The 24,094-nt window shown below is 45.5% G+C and overlaps 2 protein-coding genes across 5 annotated transcripts in view; one reads left to right on the forward strand and one right to left on the reverse strand.

The window, feature by feature from the left end:
- Positions 1–109: 109 nt before the first annotated feature.
- Positions 110–19,113, forward strand: UCMA (upper zone of growth plate and cartilage matrix associated). 3 transcript variants are annotated; one of them, XM_084876390.1, is made up of 6 exons: positions 110–134; positions 3,230–3,383; positions 3,696–3,761; positions 3,861–3,956; positions 8,556–8,654; positions 13,377–19,113. In XM_084876390.1, exons 2-6 carry the CDS (start codon positions 3,326–3,328, stop codon positions 13,472–13,474), a joined length of 417 nt encoding a protein of 138 aa, XP_084732516.1. In that variant the 5' UTR covers positions 110–134; positions 3,230–3,325; the 3' UTR covers positions 13,475–19,113. The 3 variants fall into 3 exon arrangements, with proteins under 3 accessions (XP_084732516.1, XP_084732517.1, XP_084732515.1); XM_084876391.1 differs by having other exon boundaries at positions 117–134; positions 3,233–3,383; XM_084876389.1 differs by lacking the exon at positions 110–134 and adding an exon at positions 2,581–3,111 and having other exon boundaries at positions 3,233–3,383.
- Positions 19,114–20,620: 1,507 nt separating this feature from the next.
- The window catches only part of MCM10 (minichromosome maintenance 10 replication initiation factor), a 34,255-nt gene continuing 30,781 nt past the window's right edge, over positions 20,621–24,094 (reverse strand). For both annotated transcript variants that reach the window (XM_084875838.1, XM_084875837.1), the window contains exons 19-20: positions 21,149–21,191; positions 20,621–21,061 (exon numbers count right to left, since the gene is read on the reverse strand). In XM_084875838.1, the coding sequence (XP_084731964.1) occupies positions 20,978–21,061; positions 21,149–21,191 (127 nt within the window). In that variant the 3' untranslated portion in view covers positions 20,621–20,977. The remainder of the gene's footprint in view (positions 21,062–21,148; positions 21,192–24,094) is intronic.

The raw sequence follows: 24,094 nt of genomic DNA on the forward strand, positions 1-24,094 counted from the left end.
GTACCTTCTACTGAATAGCCCATTGAAATGAACTCATAAATGCTTCCTTTTAATGCCTTTAACTAAGAGTGTTTTCAATGATTAAGTCAACAAACATTTATGGAGTATCTATTCTGTGCCAGACGCCATTTCAGGTATGAATAAGGTGGAAACTTCTTCTAAAAGAGACCTCACAGAAGTAAAGGAGGTAGAGGAGTAAATGAACATTTAACATATAGTGTGAAAGTTCCTCAGAAAAGTTAACATGACCCAACAATTCCATTCTTAGGGATCTACCCAACAGAAAGGAGAACATCTGTCTACACAAAAACTTCCTCAAGAATGTTCAGAACAGCATTACTCATAATAACCAAATGGTAGAAACAGCCCAGATGTTCTGTAACTGGTGAATGGATAAATATGGTCTATCTCCACAGTAGACTATTACTCAGCAGTAAGAAGGAATGAGGTATTGATACACACTATAAAATGGAGGAACCCCTGAACAGTGTTATGAAAGAAGCCAGTCACAGCAGGTCACTTGTTGTATGATTCCATTTAGATGGTTTGTCTAGAAAAGGCAAATCCATAGAGACAGAAAGCAGATCAGTGGTAATCTAGGGCTTTGGGGGTTGAGGGGGTAGGGGGAGTGACTGCTAATGGGTTTGAAGTTTCTTTTGGTGGTGATGAAAGAGCTTCAAAATTGACGGGTGGGTGATGGTTTGATATAGTCACAAAATTATGGTTATGGGAAAATGAAAAGAGCCCTGGATTTGACCTCAGAAGACCTGGTTTGAATCCTAAAGTATTGTAGGCTTGATTTTTCCAATGACATGTCCTTTGAGCTTTCAGCTTTCTCTTCTTTCTGTTTTCTCCGCCTCACTGAATGATCTCACCACCCATCTACCCAGTCACCAAACTAGAAACTCGGGAGCCATCTGAAATGCACACCTCCAAACCTCTCACTGCCCCTAGATCAGTGTTTCCCAAACTTTTGACATATGTGTACCCCTTCTATAATTTTAGTAACACTGAGCACCCCTCGTACTCATGGGAACGTAGAATTAGGCGCAGCTAAGCACGGTGCAGTGAATATCCCCACCAAACTCCGGTGCAACGCGTACCCCCACCAAACTCTTCCCGTACCCCTGGGGGTACACGTACCACACTTTGGGAAATACTGCTAGATGATCAGTCATCAAGTCCTACTAATCATATTTCTTCAACCTTTTTAAACGCTCTTTCTTCTCCATTCCCGCTTTCTCCTGCCTTTTGCCAATTTCATCTCTCACCTGTACTATTGCAAAAGCCTCCTCTCAGTCTCACCACTTGAGTCTAATCTCTCTCATTCTCCAGATGGCTGGGAGGGTGGTGTTTATAAAAGAAACTTCATGTCGCTTCCTTGTTCAGAATCATTCAATGGTCATTACTGTCCTGAGAGCAAACATGTATACAAAGCTAAGAATTTCGGATGCATTAACTGGAAGGCTCACATCAATCCATTGAGAGAGGAAGGAATGGGGCAGAGAGGGGTAAAATGACTTGCTCAAGGCCAAGCAGCTGCTTAAGTCTAAAGCTATGATTGAACCCAGGGAACCTGGCCCCGGGTCTGTGCTTATAGTCACAACGCACTGCCTCACCAAGGGGGAGGCCAACATCATCTCTGTGACCCAGGCCCGCCTGCCGCCGGCCCCTCTGTGGCGCCTGAGCCCTGGCATACTGCACTGCCTGCAGGTCCTCAGAGCGGCCTCGCTCCTCTGTGATTGAAATAAATGGAACTAAAAAAGGCAGCGAGAGGAATTAGGGCATCAAGGATGTCACAGGTATTTCCCGTACCCCTTTTTCACCCAGGAGTCCCGTCAGTATCACTCTGTCCCTCCCAGGGACTTCTAGTCAATCTGACAAATAAGTCCTTGTCGTGTCCTCAGGCACATCGCCCTCCTGGGTGGACCATGCAGAGCCCACCCCATAGGTGGGTCAGCCCTGTGGGCAGGGAGCCCTGCGTATGCTGCCAGCCCCCAGGGGCTTGGACAGGTGTCTGTGGCACTTTCCTCCACTGGAAACCAACCCATTTATTTTGTTTACTCTGCCAGTTACTGGTATTTTCCTGCCGTTCACATTCTTTTCCTGGCCAATGGTCTAAGTACACAGGGACGTTACCATGCAAGCCTGATGCAAGGGGAGTTTTGGGTGGGTGTGTCGGTTGTGTCCTAGTCAAGTGGTGAGCACCATTAGGGGAATTCTAAACAAGGCCCAAACCAACCCTTTAGCTGGTAAAAAAAAGAACTGAGGATGGCTCATGACAGATGACATCTCCAAAGGACTGTGCTCCCGTGACCCCGCAGAGTGAGGTGACCAGACGTCCCACTTTTGGTGGGACAGTTCCAATTTTTAACAATTTGTCCAGTGTCCCACGGCATTTTAAAAAAGTCCAAAAGATTTAAAAGAATCTTTCCAAAAATCGGGGCTTTTTTAAAACGCCGCGGGACACGGGACAAATTGTTAAAAATTGGAACTGTCCCGCCAAAAGTGGGACGTCTGGTCACCTTACCATAGAGCTCTGATTCCACTGGCACCCCCAGTTCTGGAGCTCATCTCCTCCCCTGCGTGGGCTTTCTCTTTGTCTCCTTCCACAGAGGTATGCCCAGGTAGGGGTGGGGGTGGGGGGTCCTCTGTCTACGTGGTGACTCTCCCTCTACAGAGGAAGGCTGACTGCCTCTCTGCCTTAATGTCTTGAAAGGCTATGGGACTGAAGCTCCCTGCTTTGCTTGACAGTGAGCATCAGCTGGGGTGTCAAAGTGAGGGGTACTCTGATGACCATCAGGATGGCCCACCTGTCCATGCAAATGTCACTCTGATGGGTGGTCTTCCTGCCTTCTTGGTCTCTCTTTGCTTGACTTCTGAGTGGAAGTCCCCCTGGGTCCCCTCTTTGTCCCTGCCACAGGCTGCAGTCCCCACCTCCCCTGCAGCAGATGCAGGAGCGCTTTAAACTTGCCCTTGGTCTCTAGAATCCTGACTCTGAGGCTGAGCAATCCAACAGCAACTCCTTGGGCGAGGATCTTGGAAAGGCCACTTCAAAACTGTCTCAGCTCAGGCCCCAAGGACAGGCTCTGCTTCTGTGAGGTTTGCAAGGTGCCAAAAACATCTCCGGTGCTCAGGCTGGAGCAGCCAATGGAAGCCATGACCCAGACCCCTCCCACTGCCTCCTCAGTGGCATCGCAGCCTCCGGAGTCTCTCCTCCCTCTCCCAGAAGGTCTGACACTGAAGTGAGGACCCAGAGGTCTCGGTCTGCAGAACCCTCTCCACCTGCCCTGTGGTTCCAGACGGAGCCTCATCCTCTCCAGAGATGGCCTGGAGACAGCTGCTCCTTCTCACCTGTTTCTCAGCCACGATGCTCCTGTGCAGTGAGTAAGGGGGGGCTCCCAGATGGACTGGGGTTGGGGGAGGCTGGCCCAGAGAGAGGCAGGTGCTTATCTGTAAGATGTGTGTGTGTGTGTGTGTGTGTGTGTGTGTGTGTGTGTGTGTGAGTGTGTGTAACACAACACAGCACAGAGAAAACCGTTTGCTTCGTGGTGTCTTGGGGCTGGTGTGTGTGTGACCCAGGACCCCCTGTGGGGGGCCTGGCAACCACTGTCCTGGGAAGGACTGGCCTTGCCTGGTGGGGGTGAGGGTCCCTCTGGTGTGCTGCTGCCCTCACTCTGTGCTCGTGCCCACAGTGCTGCAGGAGGGGACCGGCGCATCCGTGGGCACCGGGCAGGGGCCTGGACAGGAGGCCCGGAAAGGTGAGTGCAGGGGCCGCCCAGGGGTGCAGGGCGGCGGCCAGCCCCTGCGGTTGCCCTGGGCAGCCGTGCGGGTTGTGACTGGCCTCCTCTGGGTTCCAGGTGTGGAACAGAAGGTTTTCGTGCAGGAATCGGACGCCTCGAATTTCCTCAAGAAGCGTGGCAAGCGGTCCCCCAAGTCCCGAGAGGAGGTCACCGGTAAGGATGCTGACCACCTGCCTTCTGCCGGCCCCTCTGGCTCCTTCTCGCTCCCGGTCAGCTGGGCTGTGGGGACCAGCTCCACGGGCATCACAGGCCTGCAGCTCTTAGTTAGACCCCACGTCTCCTGGATCGCAGGTCACATCTGTTTCGACTGACTGTTGTCAGGTGCGAAACAAAGAGATGATGAGATACATCCCGATTCCAGAAAGTTAGAAACACACAAGGGAAAATCTGAGTTCGAGTTGGGACAGAGACACTATCTCAGTGTGTGCTTTTCTATATGCAAGAGCAATAGCATTACGAGCAGGGAGAGGGCCCATGGTACCCCAAGCCAGGATTGTGGGTTTGGTGACAGCTTTACTGCTAAGTGGCCTTGGCCACTTCCTCTCCCGGGGCGCACGTTTCCTTATTTACAAGCCCCTGAAAGTGTGGTGTTCAGCCAGCAGTGGTTTGTGTGTGTGTGTGTGTGTGTGTGTGTGTTTTTAAAGTTTTAATTTCCAATGCATTTGGGAGGCTTTTGAGCTCAGAGGCATGTCTCCTTTCAGCCTGAAGTAGCCCCTGGTAACCCATGCCGAGCAGGGACCCTCATTTCCATGACCTGTCGAACCTCAAAGGCATTTGTGTTTTCTGCCCTTGAACTAGATTCTTCCAAGGGCTGTGGGTGCTAACTGTCTCCCAGGCTGGGGCTGGATTCATTGCTTGAGTGTGTGTCTGAATAAACTCTTTGTGTCGCTCAGCAAAGTAACTTGCTCTGTAAAAATAACAGGAGTGTTTTCAAATGATGGGGAAGAGGAGAGTGGAAAATGCTGGGAGATAAAATTCCTTTTTTAAAAAAGAAAACCTGGATAAATATTAACCAAACTGGGAAAATTTCCAGGCCTCATACAAGCTGAGATTTAAAAGCTTGCAAACGTCAAGAAACACTGAAAAGACTGGTAGACTCTGGCCAGTTCTTGATAGAAATCAGAGAAGCAACCGCTGGCTGACTCCCAGTGGGGAGCAGGTGCGAATTTTAGGGCAAATAGTTTCCATCCTTGGAAGCTGAACAGAACAATGAGGCTCACGGCTAAGCCAGAGGTTCTTCACCTCAAACAGAAGCTCAGGGTGTTGGTGGTGGGGAGCCCAGGGCGGCCGGGAGAATAATAGGGTGCACCTGAATTCATGTCTTGTCCCTTGTCAATTTCAGTGGGTAAACAGGAGATCCGAGCCCAACTCTGTCTCCGGTTGGGTAAAAGGCAAGTGATAAACTTGAATTGGGAACCAGGGGACAGGCATCTTACACCTCTAACGATGCAGCTCACTTTAGGGTGAAAGGAGGAACTAATCCGAAAAAGTGCATGTTTTTGAGAAGAGATGTACACAACGCCCAGTGTAAAAACAGCATCTTGTTCCAAGAATTAGTTTTTATTAGTCAAAGGTCCAATGTGGCACCTCCAAAAGAGCCCTTTGGGAAGATCGTTGCTTTTCTGGCATACACAGGGATGGAAAATGCTTCTTTAGGAAGTGGCCTGGCTCATTAATCACCTGCTTAGAGTCTAAACCCCTGCCTCCCACCCTGCCCCCACCCCCAGCAGCTTTCTGGTAGCTGTAGCATCGTTGGAGCTTGTGGTGGGTTGTAAGGTTCTGCCCCGCAGTGTGTTCTGTCCAGTGGTGGTGTGGGTGCCTGGAGCTCAGGCCCCAGTCCCAGCCCGGCTTGACCAGCTGTGTGGCCTTGATTAAATCACTTCACCTCTCTGACTGAATTGCCTCCTAAGAAATGTGTGGATGTGGGACGAGAGGTGAGGCATGGGGTTGAACTGGAGTACCAATTCCTCTGCCAAAGTGAAGATTCCTGCAATTAGTAAGTAAAGGCACAAGTGTGGGGAAACATGGGACTTACCGAAGGAATCTGCACTGGGACCAATTCAAGTAACTTGATTTTTCACCTGAGTTAGTTAAACAATATAAACCTGATATAGATAACTAGTATTTAATTAATTTACTTATTCTTGTAAGTTCCTTACTTTCAAGAAGGGCTTGAGATGGTTTCTGGTCTTCCCATCACAAAGAAATACTACTTGTTTCTCCAGCCTTCCCGTACTGGGGGTGGGGCGCACAGCGATGGCTTTCCTGCTTCCATCATAAACCCCCACCTCCTCTTGCACATCCACCTCAGCCTCCCCCTTTGACGGGAGGGAAGTCACACCTCACCTCCGAGGAGGGGTGAGCGTTATGAGGCAGAGTTTCTCCTGCACCGGACACAGCCTCCGTCCCAGATGAGGCCCAGAAGAAAGAAATGTCCTGAAACCAAGAGCGCTTCAAATCATTGCCACATTCCATTTCCACAGCTCTCACACCAAACAGGTCAATGTGCAGATTTGAGGACAGAAATGGATGAACTTGGAATCTAATTTATTTTAGGTCTAAAATGTAGAGGTTTTATTTTTCGACTAAATTCCAGCAGGTGAGAAACAGCTGCACCTGCTAATGAGGGGGGATGAGGTCGTTCAGGTGAGATTCCCTTCGGGCTCAAGGTAGTGCTGGCGAGTTTCATTGTTCAATTGCCAAGGAATGATCACCATCTTCCTGTGCTCTCAGTGACAGTTTTCAGCTTTTACTGGGTGTATTTCTCCCTCCTGTAGAAGTGTACTTCCAATTTTGTAGTGGAGCTCGGATTCCTGATAAAAAGGTTCACAGCCAACTCTACTGGAATGCATTGTCTTACACAATAAGGGATGCCTGCAGTCAGTGTTTCCATCGGGAAGTTTGACTGACCACCCACATCCTGTACTAGTTATCTATTGCTGTATAACCAACAATCCCCAACCTGGCAGCTTGAACAAATTACCTCCACATTTAGCAGCGTAAAATGTTTGTTGTCTCACATTTGCTAGGGTCAGACATCTGGGGCTAATGAGCTGGTAGCCTCCAGGTCAGGTTTCTCAGCTGCAGTTATCTGTGAGGAGATTCCTTTTCAAGTTCACTTACCTGGTGTTGGCGAGCCTGAGGTCCTTGCTGTGGGTCAGGGACACCAGTGTCTGGCCATGAGTGGGCCTCTTCACAAGACAGCTTACAGCATGGCAGCTGGCTTCTCTGAGTGGAGCAAAACGGAGAAAGAGGCCAATCAACCCAAGACAGAAGCCACAGTCTTGTTTGTAATCTACTCGTATGTGGAAAGTCTATTCCACAACTTTTACCATATTCTGTTCATTAGCAGCGAATCACTAGACCAGTCCTACACAAGGCATGGGAATTAGCACTGCTAGGGGCATGAGTATCAGGATCATCTTACATTTCTATCAGCAGCCATAATGCCCCTTAGTAGAGGGACAGAATCTCTCTTACTTGCCTCTTTAACCCCAGGGTGTATCATACATTCTGACCATGATAGATGCTATAAGATGTTGAATGAATGTGAAGATATTAATGAATGTGAAATGAACTTTAAGTTGGATGACTCCTTCTTATAATTCATTAGTGACCTGTAGTGAGAAATCGCAAGAGACCTGGGACCCCTCCCTACTTCTCCCCCCCCCCCCCCCCAGCACTATGGGACAGCCCCAAGTCCTGGAGTGGCACCCTGCGTGGCCAGCGTGCCTTAGGACAGGCCCTGAGTCCTGGAGTGCTGCCCCAATGCCCCGCCCTAAGGCACACACTTGGGGCCTAGGAAACCCCAGCAGAAGTTGTGAGGAGCGGCTGCTGGCTCTGTCCCCACTGCCCCGGCCCTGATGTGCATGTTGCCATCTTGTGATGTGTTATGGCATGAGGGTCAATTTGCATATTACCTCTTTATTATATAGGATTTCTTTCTTTTAAATATATATATATATATATATATATATATATATATATATATATATTATTTGAGAGAGAGAGAGAGAGAGAGAGAGAGAGAGAGAGAGAGAGAGAGATCTAAAATGAGAAAAACTCAGCTGAAACTAGTTTGGCTCAGTGGATAGAGCATCAGCCTGCAGACTGAGGGGTCCCAGGTTCAATTCCAGTCAAGCATATGTACCTTGGTTGTGGGCACATCCCCAGGGGGGTGAGGGTGGGGAGGAGGAGCGTGCAGGAGGCAGCTGATCGATGCTTCTCTCTCATCGATGTTTCTAACTCTCTATCCTTCTCCTTCCTCTCTGTAAAAAATCAATAAAATATATTAAAATAAATGAATAAAATAAAATGAGAAATAATCATTGATTGGCTGCCTCTTGCATGTCTCCTACTGGGGATCGAGCCTGCAACCCAGGCATGTGCCCTGATCAGAAGTCCAATGGTTACCTTCCAACGGTTACCTTCTGTTCATAGGTCAACACTCAACCATTGAGTCACACCGACTGGGCTATCATTAATTTCTGATCACTGGACTTCTAGTTTCTAAGTGGCCTAATATATCTGGATATACTGCTAATTTTATGATTGAAACTAAATTGCTTCATCCTAGTCCTTCAAGTTTGAAAGTCTTTGTCAGGCGTACACCATTTCAATGAAGCCCCCATCCTTAGCCCTCCCAAACAAGCCCATCCCAACCAGATTACATTTCTCAGGCAAACTATCAGTAATGGGTGTTCCCCTAAATGTGTGCAGATACCCCAACTCTCACCTCTTACCCTTCCACAGCGGAGAACAGGCAGAAGCTGCGGGCTGACGAGCTACGAAGGGAATATCACGAGGAACAACGGAACGAGTTTGAGAACTTTGTGGAGGAGCAAAACGATGGTAAGAGCTCTGCAGCCAGTGCCTCCCGGGAAGTGGGCTTTGCTGGAAAACCACGAGTTGTCTCTACTTCTCCTCACATTCCAGAGGAGAAGGGAAGCTCTACTTTCATGTCTATGGGGGTATTGAAAAGAAGGGAGAAGGTCATAAATGGACATAGAACTTGAAAGGGACTGAAAAGGATCGCACCCTCGGTTCCCATGGGCTCAGGGACAGTGGGGCTAACTGCCTTTTCTCCTGCGTGGGGATCCCTGTGGTGGGCTGTGCTCTCTGTGTCGGTGAACCTGGCACTGGTAGGGTTGGATTGGGAGCTTTCAGACTCAGTTTTAAGTGTCTTAGACTCACATCAATGTAATGGCTTTAGGAACTTCCCATCCTAGAAAACCAAGGCCTCCCTTTACGTATTCACTACGATCAGCATCTTATCTGACGGGTGGAGGTAAACCGGTGCCCTGCCTTTACCTTCCCCACCTCCAACACCAACACCCACAGGTGACACGAAGGCTCCAACACACGCATAACATTGGGCATCGGCATGCTTCCATGTGGTTTGCTGTGCCCTTACCTCACCTTTGCCTCAGTGTCTTGCTAGGCAATCGGCACCTTTCATTTGTGCCCTCAACCCCTGGGCAGACAGGGCTCCTGCTTCCCCGAGGAAATGCCGCTTTCACCAAGGCCTCAGGGAGGCAGCTGGGGGTGGGGGTGGGCGAGGGAAAAGGGAGGCTCTGACTTTGAACCACACAGCCTTCTACCGAGTTGTATTTGACCTTGAATCTACTGAGTATCCTCCAGTAAAAATCCTTTGGTACATTTATTTATTTTTATTTTTATTTTAAAATATATTTTATTGATTTTTTACACTGAGGAAGGGAGAAGGATAGAGAGAAATATCGATCAGCTGCCTCCTGCATGACCCCCCCTAGGGATGTGCCTGCAACCAAGGTACATGCCCTTGACCGGAATTGAACCTGGGACCCTTAAGTCCCCAAGCTGACGCTCTATCCACTGAGCCAAACCAGTCAGGGCTCTTTGGTGCATTCAATAGTGATCAGTCCAGCAGGCCCGTGTGTGTGTGCATGATCCTCTTTGGTCTTTCAAGACTGCAATGTTCGTGAACAAGCTTTGGGCTGCATGTGAGCTCAGACATAGGCCCCGTTTAGGTCCCCTTCGTTAGAGAAGGTCAGCAGTTTCCGTGGTGATGCTGTCATCTCCTGGCTTGTTTGCTCTGGTGGGCCTGAGAGATAACGCCCTCTTAGGGCACCCGGTAGTGAAGAGGACAGGACCATAGATACGGAGGGCTGCAGGCCAAGCCCTTTGCCCTGCGGCGGCACCTGGCTGGGCCTGCAGCAGGTGTCGGCTTGGATCCCCGCAAACCAGTTTTCCGGGAACAACTCGGGCGTCATAACTCAGAGGCCAGCACGTCTGTTTACCTTGGAGGACAGCTTGGGGAGAGGCATTTTAAAGTGAGAATGTGGCCTCCAAAATTCCTTCAGCGGTTTTGTTTTTCCCCCTCATAGCATGAATAACAGCATTTTATTTTGTGCCTTTTTAAATGTTTCAAGTCCAAATCCTTGGCATCGGCGTAGAAGAATTCACTGTTTTCCTTTTCATGATGAAATTAGAATGAGAGGGCAGGTGCCTTGGGGATGACGAATCCTCCACTAAGAGCCAGAGCGGACTAAGACCAGGGACCTCAGGCCTCGCCACAAAGATGCAGACACCGCAGGGCAGGCACAGGCCGTCCGGGCCGGCAGTGCAGCCAAGGTCATTGCCGAGCACCTGCTCCGTCAGGCAGTGGGCGGAACCGCCCAATCCTCCCCACCAGCCTCTGAGGCCTTGCAATCACCATTTTACAGTTTCAAACCTCATCCTGAGATGGGATACATGACTATCCAAGATGGCATTGCTGGTGAGGGGTCTGAACCAAGCCAGCAAACTCGTGTTGTTGTAAGTGAAGGATAATCAACTGTGTAAGGTCTGGAGATATTTGCTGCAGGGACTGGCCGTGAGGATGGAGTGAGGAGGGCAAAGCAGAGGCCCAGAGAGAGTCTCCCCAGAGCGGCATGAGGGAGGCAAACAGGTGGGGCAGGCCCGGCAGGCCTGAGGATACAAGTGCACTTTTCTCCCCTCCCCTGAGTCATGCGCAATGGCCAGGCTGCTGGAAACCTGCACCCTGGCCTGCTCGGAGCCCTTCCCTGAGGCCCCCACGTCCACAGCTCCCCCAGCCCCCCACCCCACCAGGACTCTGGTCTCAGTTAGCTGTCTTCATCTGACAGTCACGGGTTCTCAGAATAGTAGAGAGCAGTAGGATGTTCCCCCTCTCCCTTCATAAAAGCGAGTGCTGAGGCATTCCCTTGGGGAATCAGGAGGATTCCAATTTCCAGTGGAGGAGCTGTAGGCAGCGGTCTGGAGGGTGTTTCTGGGCACAGTGGCCTTCCTGAGGACCTGAAAACCCCGCCCCACAGGCCTATCAACCTACCCAGGCTCCGGTTCCGGTTCCGGTTTGGGGAAAGTGGGCGGGAAAGTTCAGCGCCTCTCTCAGCTCTGCCATGGCTCCTCAAAACCACAGCGTCACAGGCAGCAGTAACAGGCCTGCCTCTGGAGCTCCCACCTCTGAGACACCGCGGCCCCGTGGGCTCCACCTTCAGAGCCGAGGCCCGTCAGGCCATCTGGGGATTCTGCCTAACAAAGGATCCCGGCCTTTACCAGGGAGGCCCTTCCCTCTGTCTAAGTAAAATGGTCTAAGAAGAGTCTGGCATGGTCTGCAGCAGTGGTTGGCAAACTCATTAATCAACAGAGCCAAATATATCCACAGTGCAACAATTGAAATATCTTTTAAGAGCCAAATTTTTTAAACTTAAACTTCTTCTAACGCCGCTTCTTCAAAATAGACTTGCCCAGGCCGTGGTATTTTGTGGAAGAGCCACACTCAAGGGGCCCAAGAGCCGCATGAGGCTCTTGAGCCGCAGTTTGCCAACCATGGGTCTGGGGGGAATCATGCTCCCAAGATGGGCAAAGTGTGGCTGGTCTACGCAGCCTGAGAAAGGTCTGGACAGTGTCAGCTAACACCGAAAGCTGACATCCAGTCTGGGCCTGACTGTAGCCTCAAGTCTGTCTCTGGGGGCCAAGTCCCTAAGTGGAATTTTAGCACCAAGGGCTCATTTATTTATTTAAAATATTTTATTGATTTTTCACAGAGAGGAAGGGAGAGGGATAGAGAGCTAGAAACATCCATGAGATACATCCACCAGCTGCCTCCTGCACACCCCCTCTGGGGATGTGTCCACAACCAAGGTACATGCCCTTGACCGGAATCGAACCCGGGACCTTTCAGTCTGCAGACCTATGCTCTATCCACTGAGTCAAACTGGTCTCGGCGCCAAGGGCTCACTTAGGAAGGAAACATTCCCAGCAGCCACCCGGCCCAAGCACCCATGGGTGACGAGGCCCTCCTGCCGAGGCCGCCTGGCTCTCCCAGGTGCTGAGGGCTCTCTCCACACGCAGAGACCGCAGGCCGCGCTGAGAGCCGGTGTCACGGGAGGCGCTGCACGGGCACTGAGTCAGGTTCACAGGCTTCCTGATCCTCCATGCTGCCTTCCTTCCTTAGGACTTCCCATCCTCACAACAACATTTTCCAAAAATACTTTTAAAAATTGTGACAAAATATACATAACATAAAATTTGTCACCTTATCGAATTTAAAGTGCATAATTCAGTGGCATTTAGTGTATTCACAGTGTTGCACAACCGTCACTATTCCCAAACCCTTTAATTACCTCAATCAGAAACTCTGTACCCATTATGCAAAGCCATTGGCACAGCCTGGTGACTGCCAGTTCATGTTCCGTCTCTGAATTTGCCTATGCTAGCTATTTCACAGAAGTGGACTTACACAATATCTGTCTTTTTTGTGACTGGCACATTTCACTTAGCATGTTTCAAGGTTCCTTTATATTATAGCACGTATCAGAAGGTCATCTTTTTCATCCCGGAATAATACATACGTACATACATGTAAACATATATCTCACATTCAAAAAATGTTTTTGTTGATTTTGGAGAGAGAAAGGGATAGAAACATCAATGATGAGAGAAAACCATCGATTGGCTGCTTCTGTATGCCAGACCCCTCCCCCCCCCCGGGGATTGAGCTTCAACCCAGGCTTGTGCCCTGACCAGGAACTGAACTGTGGCCTCCTTCCTGAATTGACACTCCACCACTGAGTTGCGCTGGCTGAGCTAAAGACATTATTTTTAAAGCTTAGAAAACAGAACAGTATGGAGATAACAATTACTCATAATCCCATTATTCCAAATTGACGATTTTTTGGAATGGTATGGCTTAGAGTCTATTTTTATTACTATTTTGCTACTTTTGCATTTTGTGTCTTAGGTATCATAACTTTGAGCCAGTTTCTGTATAAGGCTCGCCCCCCATTCGCTGGCTGTGCAGAGAGCACTGAACTGGAGAGCCAGACCCTGGTCTCAGCTCCCCTGGCAACCAGCTCTGTGACCTTCACCTGTCTCATAAAATAAGACCTTTGGATTCGGTGTTTCCCAGGCCCTGCCAGCTCTACCCTGTGATGTCTGTCACCAGTGCACACAGGTGACATGGTTCATGGCACCGCAGGTGGGAGGTTTGGGTTGACAGCTCCAAGAGAGCTTGGTGGCTGCCTTCAGATCAGAGGCCTCTTTATCCTAACTTGATTCCATCTCTCCCCCCAGAACAGGAAGAGAGGAACCGGGAGGCTATTGAGCAGTGGCGCCAGTGGCATTACGATGGCCTGTACCCACCATATCTCTATAACCGCCACCACATCTGACCTCGTCCTGATGAACCTGGAAGATGGAGCTTGAAATGCACGTACTCACCCAGTGTTCCACCCCAGGTGTGGAGAAGCTCTCTCCCACACAAACAGGCCCTTAAACACGTAAGGCCTTTCATTCCGATGGATAAAATGCCCTGGCTTTCGCTTCTTTGCAGATGAATTCTGAGGCGAGCCTATGAGGCCGCCTAGCACCAAACCTACAGTTTCCTCTGCTTAGCCATTATTCCCAAAGCAAGAGTCTCATTCCATAGAACAACGAAAGAATCACAGTAAAGAGAGACGATTACATGTTTGCTTACAGCTTACAAATAAAAATGCTGAGTCAACAATAAATTATCTCTCTTTTTAAATTCTCATGCTGAGAGAGGGAGAGAGAGAGAGAGAGAGAGAGAGAGAGAGAGGGAGAGGAGAGAGAAACAATGGCATAAGAGAGAAGCATCGATTGGTTGTCTCCTCTTCACACCCCAACCGAGGATTGGACCTGTGACCCAAGCATGTGCCTGGCCCGGGAATTGAACCGGCAACCCTTTGGTGGACGACACTCAACCAATGGAGCCACGCTGGCCAGGCATGAGTTATCTTCTCAAATCCCAAACTGAGGGGTGTGACCTACCACCCCTGAGTGACAGTTACCCACACTGACTTGGGTGTTTGAAAGCTTGAACTCAGGAGTTCTGTTCACTATTTCCTCAGCATGTTTCAGTAGTCACATGAAAAACAATTGTTTTGGCAAAACCATTCTCGGAGCCCAGGTGCTCCTCTGAAAAGAGTGTTAAGGTAGGTCCAACTGTGGTTTTTTTAATTGCACCAATCAGAAGCCAGGGTTACAGCAAGGCCAGTTGTAACCCAAAGTGGAAAACAGATAAAATTGAGTTTTGGTGTCATCTGCTTTTTCTTCATAATGCCTTTATTAGTTGTTAGAGCTGCCATATCAAAGTACCATAAACTGGTTGGCTTAAAATGATGCACATTTATTCTCTCACAGTTCCAGAGGCTAGAAATCTGAAGTCAAGGTGTTGACTGGGCCACACTCGCTCCCAAGGCTCTCGAAGAGGGTCTTCCTAGCCTCCAGCTCCTGGCAACCCGGCTTCCCTGGCTCATGGCAGACCCCTCCATTGTCACAGGGCTTTCTTTTCTCCCATGCCTTTGCATCACCTTCTCTCTTTCTGTGTTTCTCCTCATCTTATCAGTCATCAGTCATATTGAATTAAGAGTCCATCCTACTAACCTCATTTAAACTGATTATATCTTCAAGGACTCTATTTCCAAATAAGGTCACATTCACAGGTTCCAAAGGTTAGGACTTCAGCAAATCTTTGGGGGAGGGGGACACAACTCAGTGCTAGCAGTGGCCCCTTCCTTTTCTCCCAACCACTGTGCTTTCCTGCGCCAGACTCAGCATCTCTCCTACTTCTGCCCTCGCTCTCCACCCCCTCCAGGAATTCCACACTAACAGAAATTCCACACTAAGAATGCAGAATAATGCACGTCGGCGTCTCTGCAGAGCCACAGCCCTCGGGAGGATAAAGAAGACCCCGAGTGGAAAATAAGCATCCGCCCTGGACCTCTCCCTGTCCCCACCCCTGGGCCCTCTTCCTCCACGGCCTGCTAGTCCAGCTGCTTTAGAGGCGGAGCTTCCTGCGAACTACAGGGCAACTTTCCTTTGAGGAAAAGCTGCCCATTGTGGTACAATACTCCACACCAGAGGCGGGGCTATTTATTAGCTCAGGATACTTTACAATAAATGCATGTGTTTTAAAGTAATTTTTAAAGATTGTTAAAACCTTTAAAAACATTCTGGTAATGAAGCGATTATGCATTTTCCAAACCACCTTCTATATGGTCAGCACTGTAGGTTGGTAACCCCAACTTAGGAGCGGGTATCTGTTTTCACACACCCATTGGGCAATAAAAGGAAGGCAAAGCATTGCTCTCCCCTCTGCCAGGAAACAGGAGCCAGTCTGGTCTGTTGTAGGTAGCGTTGGCACATCCACATGCCCTCTGGCAAGGCCAGCAAGCAGGTGGATGATGGCTAAAGCATTCTCAGAGCAGTCCCCTCAGCCAGTGTCTCAAAAGGCCTGCCCTGGCCACAGGCAGAAACATAGGGGGCGGGGAGGCACACACAGATGTCAAAAACCAAGAATGGTCTGGGTGTGGGGCCAATTTAAAAGAACAAAACAGCCTGTCCTTGTCTCTCTAATGTCCACACTTGGAGTGCTGGCTCTAGATAAACAACTCTGGCACAAATGGGCCCCCTTATTTCTGGCAAAAATAAGAATTCTATTACCTCATTTTACCCGTCCTTAACAAGGACCCTATTATACTTCAGGGTTTTCAAATTCCACCCAGAATTCCTTCACTAAAGCCAATCAGTCATTTCCTGGGCAGGGGGAAGCATGCCAAAGGTAACAGGACCTGGAATCCGGGCAGCCACATTCAATAGGAAGTTAGTAATGGAGCGACCTGTAATTTTAGAGACTGGCCTTGTCAAAAGTGTGGTCTTTGGGACATTCTACCCCCTAGTTCTTTAGGGGTTTCAGGTTAAGCGGCTGAAACAAAGCCTTCAAAGGCTGGACTGGTGAAAACTCATTTTTTTCACAACCTTCTTTTTTTAGTATGTGTACTTCAGGGAAGATACTGCAACTGATTGGATCACGTGCCTTTAGATTTTTGGGGATGTGGTCATTTTCATGAACCTGAATTACTTTAAAAATTTTAAAAACTTGTTATAAACTTTTTATCAGTTTCATTTGGTTGGGTTAATTTCTAATTCATTTTCAACCATGTTCTAATTCTTCGGTAAGGTTTTCATAATTTGAAAATTCTTAAGGGATTTGTCTCAAAGCAAATTGGTTAAATATGGAGGATCTCGTTCACAGAGTAAGTCTGCTACACTCTGTGATCTTATGTTCTTAGTCTGCCTCCTGCTCGACCCCTACTGGGCATCAAGCCTGCAACCCAGGGAATGTGCCATTGATGGAATCAAACCTGGGACACTTCTCTATCCACTGAGCCAAACTAGCTAGGACTGTTCTAACACTTTTTAAAGGTTTGTCCACTTTCCACATTTTGATTTTTTTTTTAATTAAAAATATTTTGAATGTATACAAAGTTAAAAAAAAAATGTAAAGGATGAAAAGTGTCTCTTCTGTCTCCCAAACCAGTTATTCCCGAGTCTTGAGTATTCTTCAAGTTGATCTGTGCACATCTAGGTATCTAGCTATACTTTTTCCATTTTTATTTTTTAAACTTCAAAATTCATTTTTGACAATAATGCCTACTTTACCTATTAAACAATTTTTTTACCATTAAAAAATATGTATAATTAATTTATATTTAAAGTTTACAAAAAGCTTTCTCAGATAAAAAGCTTCCTACAGGAATGGTAATGTTTGAGGGGAAGTGCCTAACAAAAGTACTTATTTAACGTGTAAAACAACAGTGAAAATTATTTAGGGAAGTTCTAATTTTCACACTCTAATAATGCAAATTAAATTACAATTTCAAATTACCATGCACCTATCAGGATATTTAAAATTAAAATACCTATAAAATACCAGTGAGAATGTGGAGAAATGGAACTCTCATACATTACCAGGGGGTATGGAAATGGGACAATTACTTTGGAATAGTTTACCAGTTTCTTACAAATCTAAACATACACTTAGCAGCTGACTCAGAAATCCCGCTCCTACTTACAGGAGAAATGAAAAACACAGCCACAGAAAGACCTGACATTGGCGGCAGCTTTACTCATCATACCTGCCCCACGGGGGAAACAATCCAACCCGAACACATTCATTGGGGGCATATCCACAGTGAAACACTCAACAATAAAGAACGAATTGCTGATACACTCAAGAACGTGGATGTACTTCAAAAATACTATGCTAGTCTGGCTGGTGTGGTGCAGTGGTTGAGCATCGTTATGAACCAGGTCACGGTTCAATTCCTGGTCAGGGTACATGCCCAGGTTGCAGGCTTGACCCCAGTAGGAGGCATGCAGGAGGCAGCTGATCCATGATTCTTTTTCATCATTGTTGTTTCTAACCCTCTCTCTGAAATCAATTAAAAAAATACTAAGTGCAAAAAGTCAGCTATAATTTTAATTTATATGAAACTCCAGAAGACAGATCTAAATTATAATGACAACAGACCAGTGATGGCCAGGGACATGGAGTGTGGACTGGGAAGTGGCACGAGCCAACCTTTTGGGGTGATGGAAATTTCTATCTTGCTTATGGCAATGGTTACATGGTAAACCTATTTGTCAAAATTTATTGAACTATACATTTAAGATGCATGTCTTTTACTGTATGAAATTCAGACTTTAATAGTTAATTTTAAAAAGTACCAACAGAGAAGTCTGCTTGAGCAACATTACTATAAACTTGGTTCCAATCTTAGTTTCAACCCATAATTTTCAAATTACTTAACCAATTTCCTAATCTGCAAAATGGGGATACTCCTATCTTACCTAATTGCTGCATTTATTTGTAACTCCAAAATCAGTACTTATGGTGCTTCTGTGGTCACTGATGGACACATACGTGTGCAGAGCAATAAGAATTTTGACTTGCCTAACACACGATCCCAGCTGAGGTCAAACAAAGCATCATTCTTGTTCAGCTACCTTAAACAAGTATCCCTTTTGTGATGTTCCTCACATTTCTGTGCTTTTGCTGTTTCAAATGGCCCCCAAGCATAGTGCTGAAAAGTGCTATCTAGTGTACTGCAGCTTTTTCAAACTGCTGTCAACTTGAATGAACTGATTTCTTCCTTTTTGTGTATTATGTGCTTCAGGTGTCTTGTCTTCTTTCCTCAATAATGGCAAATATAGAATTTCACTTTTTGAGCCACCTATCCTTCTTGAGAGTGGTATAGTTTCCAAATCTCCACTCATGAGATCAGAGATGTCTGAATTACTTATAGATGGCTGCTATCTGTGACACAGGCATATTCTCATTTTAAAAAAAGTAACATTATCACAAATCTAATATTATAAACATCAAACTTTACTTGTATCATCAATTTCTACACAAAAGTCCAATTTAGGAACTATAAACTTTGTTGTACACATCAGCCAACATGAAATGATTTTAAAAGTTGAAAACCTGAAAAGTTTTAAAATTTGAGACTTTTGTTTTCAGTTCTCTTTGGGGCAGATTCCACACCAATCATTACTATTCCATATCATTGTTTTCCTTTTGTGTTCAGAAGAGAAAATGTATTTCATTTATTTCTACAAAACTCAAAAGATGATTTTCTTTAAAAAGCCACTTATTTCCTCCAAACGGGAAAAGACAAAAAAGAAAAATAATCTATCGTGAAAGTCAGTACATTCTCCATGATTCTCCATATAGGACACAGCCAGTTTTGTATACTGAACATGTTTAGATGGCCCATGATTATATGCAATAAGCCCTACATTGCCAATGACAAGAAAAATTAAACACACACTTTGGTTTTATATAAAAGCATTTATTACCTGCTGATAAAGAGGGTAGGATTAAAAGATTGATCTCACTGATTAACTTTATTTTCAATGCAAACAAGTCGCCCTAGCAGCCCGTGCGCGCGCGCGCACACACACACACACACACACACACACACACACACACACACACAGCAAATGAAAACTCCCCAAGATCTAGAATAAACTGAGTAGTCATTCAATTCAATTAGAGGAAGAAGAGAGATAGAAACATCAATGAGAGAATCATTGGTAGGCTGCCTCCTGCATACCCCCTACTGGGGATCGAGCTCACAACTGGGGCATATGCCCTTGACTGGAATTGAACCCCAGACCCTGCAGTCCACAGGCTGATGCTCTATCCACTGAACAAACCAGCTAGGGAGTCATTATTATATTTTTAAATCATATTTATATTTTAAAATCATTTAAATATTTAAATCAAACTTAGAAAAGGAAAGTATCAGATTCAGCTCACCATCTGTCTTTATAAGAATATTACACTACTCACATACAAGATTCAAGTGAATACGGACTCAGATGCCCTTGTTTCAAACATGAACATGTTCTCACGTTGGAAGGGAATTTCTCAACGAGCAACCTGGAGTTCAAGTTCTAGACAGCTGCTCAGTTGTGACCTACTTCAATACATTCTCTGTTTTAAGTTTATGGGACAAATAATCTCCTCTAAGCGAGCCATTAAAAATACCAGTTTCAAATGGGTTTAGTTCTAATTAAGAATTAGGCACTTTATTGTTAGTTAAAACTGAAAACCCAATACCTTCTGGAAATAAAATACTCCTAAAAATACAGTTATTAGGGTATGACCTTAGGGGAATCCCAAAGGCAGACACAGCACCTTTTACTCAGAGTCTGATGAAATCTAAGGCAAGTAAATTTTATTTCACTCTTATATACCTAAATCACCTCCTGTAATTGTCATGTTCCTACCATACCACCATCTTGGGAAAACCTAACCTACTTTGACCGAGAGCTCAAATTCCAATACAGTAATCCTACCAATTTACCTGATCTTTAAGTGATATTAGCATTCATTTGGGTCAAATGGTATTTGGAAAGCCAAGTTGCACAGGTAGAGAAATCTCCTAAATGGGATTTTCTGATGATAATTTGCTGGAGCTTGAACTATAATTCTTAATGTATATAATAAAGTATATGTGCAAATCCCAAACTCCATTCTTTATGGAATGCTTCTGTTTTTTCAGTCATGCTTTAGTTTCTTAAACGTTGCATTCATTTTGGTTAAAAGTTCCTTAAATGGTATTTTAAAATGAGATTTTTAGGTATTTGCATTCAAAGCTCCACAATATTGTATGGGCAGAGAACCAAACAGATAGAACTTGAAATGCCTGTGGTTCAGTGACTTAAATCAATTAAAAACAAACAAACTAAAAAACCAAAACAGAGATAATAGAACAAAAAAGAACCTGGCTTATAATATCAGTATATCAAAACTATATTGCTGTATCAAGGGCAATGATCATAATTATCTAGATGAAAAAAAGATATTTATAGAATATGAAAGCTAAAAGACACATTTCAAGATCAGTCAGTCCAACTTTCCTCCTTTTACAGGTAAGAAAACTGAAGCCCAGAATTTAAGCGACTTGTCTGGGGTAAGCTAAGTTAATTCTTTTGCCTCTGTGTCCATATAAAAACCAGAACTTTATTGCGATAAAGAAGTAATACTGCACACTCTATAACCCAAGAGATAAAGAAACACAGAATCTCAATTTACCTTCCAGTTTTTGGGCAAAGAATTTGTATGAATGTGGCCATCAGTACTGAGAACACAGAAGATAAAAAATATCTTGACTTTCCACTTACAGGTTAATGTTAAATTTGGTGTTCAATCAACACGGTGAAGGGGAGTATGTAGGCAAAGCTTGTAGGCTTAACCAGCACGACTGTGTCAGTCGGGAGCCTGGGCCAGAGAACCAACTCTTGCTTTCCCAGACCCACAGGAAGCAACGCAGGTTGTGGGCATCTGTCAGAAGTCAGGGCTATTTCAGGCTGTTCAGGAATTTGGCATGTTCTTCTCCTCTTGGTAACAGAGTTTCTCCTCCTATTTTTGGACCTGTTTTTTCCTAGAAAAATGAAAATAGTTTCATAAGAAATGGGGCAACATTTGCATGGGTCACTAAAATCAGTCATCTTATAAATGCCATACCTACCTTTAGCATTCTGTCCCGCTCCCATTTGAAGAGGCCACAATTACTGAAACAGAAAAGTTGAGATTTACTCAGCAGTCAGATATGGACCCACACACGTACACATCAAGCAGAAGCTGATCAAGGTGACACTCATATTACAGGCTATGGTCAAATGGTACTGACAACACACACTCCAGTGATTTCAGAAATGGTCTTTAACTCTGTAATAAGCCAGATACATCAGAAATGGAATTTCTAATGATAGAATGGCAGACTTGTGCACATGGTAGGTGATGAATGCAACCCTGATTCCTACTGACAATCACTAAGATGACACTGGGATTTAGGAAGCTAGCCTAAGGCTTACCTGACCTCTTTTTCTGGAACTAAAAGATTGTGATAAAAAAAAAAAAAAAAATTAATTTTGCCCAGCAAGCATGGCTCAGTGGTTGAGCATCAACCTATGAACCAGGAGGTCATGGTTCGATTCCTGGTCAGGGTACATGCCTGGGTTATAGGCTTGATCCCATGTGGGGTGTGCAGGAGTCAGCCCATCAGTGATTCTCTCTCATCATTAATGTTTCTATTTCTCTCTCCCTCTCCCTTCCTCTCTGAAATCAATGATAATAATAATAATAATAATAATAATGATAGGATTAATCTTTTTCTGGTCTGAATCATCTTTCCTCCTTTTTCATAACCCAAACAGGGTCACTCTCTATTTGTTCAAGTGGCCTAAAGATGCTTTTCTCCCTTTTTAACTTGGTGGATGAGTCCCAACCCTGAGAAGGGATGTGACTACTATGGGGAAAGTTTATCTTCTGTAGAATTTACTCTGGGAAAGAAAGAGAGGAACAGAAAAGAAATACAGAGAAAACATAGAGCTATGTCTTACACTTGGGTCCGGAGCATCGGGGACTGCCATATCTGTCTCATTCTTCTTCCCTATCCAGTTTTGTAGAGGAAGCCCTGGCATTTGTCTTTTCTTTTCTTTTTATAATACAAGTGCTTGACTTAAGCTTTGATTGCTATTTCAAAGAGGCAACTACTTCAAAGATGGCTAACTCAACAAACACATTGCCAGCCGAGCTGCCTGCCTCCCCACATTGATATTCCTTTGTTTTAGAGATCTAATTTAAAAAAAACTGACCATTTGGGCTACTTGTTTCTCTTCCTGTGCTTTAAATTCCCCCTCACGTTTTAAATTCACCAATAGTGAGCCTTGGAAACCCCAGGCCCCAACCTTAACCCCGATAAAAGCAGGACCCCAGACCAGTGTGCTCTGTCTCCAGGCTTTCCACAGGACCTCGCTGTGTGGCCCAGGTGTGCTGTGAAATATTTAGATCTCATAAGTAACAAACCTGTATCTTTTCAGAGTTCCCTGATGGTTACTGCTGAAGGGCATCTTGCAATCATAGTAAGAACTACTAGGGCTGGTCCAGCCACAACATTGGTTATTGATAGGTTCGGACCAATACAAAACAAAGTTAGATGATAGTACTAGTATTACTAAAAAAAAGAAAATCACTGTTCTAGTCAGGGGTCAGCAAAAAATTTCAACCCATGGGCCAAATCCAGCCTGTACTTGTTTTTATAAATAAAGTTTGATTTGAACAGAGCCAAAATAGCAAAGCTGAGTAGTTGTGAAACAGTCCATGTGGCCTCTTTGCACAGCGTAATATATTTACTATCTGGCCTTTTACAGAAAGTGTCTGCCCACTTCTGCTCTACATCTAGAATTGACAAGAGAAGACCAGCGAAAGCAGCTACTCTTACAAAAATAACAGTGCCACCTGGAGGCCAGAAAGGCATCGTGTGCTTCTATTTGTGAGCTGTACTTAACTGCTTATCCTTAATGAACAGAGTTAATTTATTTTGATGTTCAAATATTTTGGAGAAAGTCAAGTAATATATACATAGCTACTTAAAACCATTATCTAGAATGAACAATTCACAAATCAGCTCCAGACAAGGTGATGAACTAGTATGAAGTTCAGTTCAAGTCCCCTTCCTCCCAAATCAGACCTGGGGTAACCTGAAGTGAGAGCGAAGCATCGGTTTCAGAAACAAACAAGCAAACAAAAAGGTAGTATGATACTCTTGGAAAGACTAAAGGTGATCCCGAAATTGCCTCAAATTCCAAAGGATCAATATCATACAAATTATGTCTTTTAAGAACCATGTAATAAAGTTAGAAATTAATGACAATAAAATCAATCCTACATATTTAGGAATTAAACATTACTAACTCTTGAGTCCAAAAGGCAATCATCAAGGACAGTAAGAAGTATATTTAACTACCCTTTAGACTGCTAGAGCAGGACTACTAAGGGAAATGACTGGCAGCGCAGGTCTGTTTACAATCAGCATCACCACAAACACAGGAGGACATGGCTACAGCATTATGACAGATACCATGTCATGATTAATACCCGATTGATTATGCAGCACATGTAACGGTACATACATAAGGAGAGCACCAAATGAACCAGTGATGGTGTACTACAAGCTGCGTGTGATCAGCCACCCTGAATTCCGGGGGCTGTGGTTCACAGTGTGTTCTATGTGAATAACACTCAACACAATAGCTGTATCTATATCTGAAGTCCCCCTGGAAAATAAAAATAAAACTCCTTAAGAGTAGAGGGAAATAATCCCATCTCCTAGCCCTCAGCAAACACATATTCCCCAACCCACCTTATCCATATTTCATTTATTTAATCAACAAACGTTTCTGAGGACCTACTCGAGGAGCGGTCATCAACTTTTCGGACCTAACGGACCACCAGTTGGCGACCGCTGTACTAGAGTCAGGCAATGCGTATTGGGGATAAAGCAGTGAAGAGGGCAGGATCCCTTCTCTGCAGGAGCTGTAAGAAGGCAAAGAGATAAGGCTTGACTCTCACAAAGGATTGTCCAGTGTTTCAACGGGACAGCATCATGTGGGAATTGAAAAAAAGGGTTCAA

Source organism: Pipistrellus hanaki (genome assembly GCF_964339955.1).
Source record: "Pipistrellus hanaki genome assembly, chromosome: 1".
NCBI lineage: Eukaryota > Metazoa > Chordata > Mammalia > Chiroptera > Vespertilionidae > Pipistrellus > Pipistrellus hanaki.

Coding starts and splice junctions, on each gene's coding strand:
- UCMA (XM_084876390.1), top strand. CDS start 3,326: ATGGCCTGGAGACAGCTGCTCCTTCTCACCTGTTTCTCAGCCACGATG. Junction 3,762..3,860: donor TGGACAGGAGGCCCGGAAAG/GTGAGTGCAGGG, acceptor TCTGGGTTCCAG/GTGTGGAACAGAAGGTTTTC. Junction 8,655..13,376: donor TGTGGAGGAGCAAAACGATG/GTAAGAGCTCTG, acceptor CTCTCCCCCCAG/AACAGGAAGAGAGGAACCGG.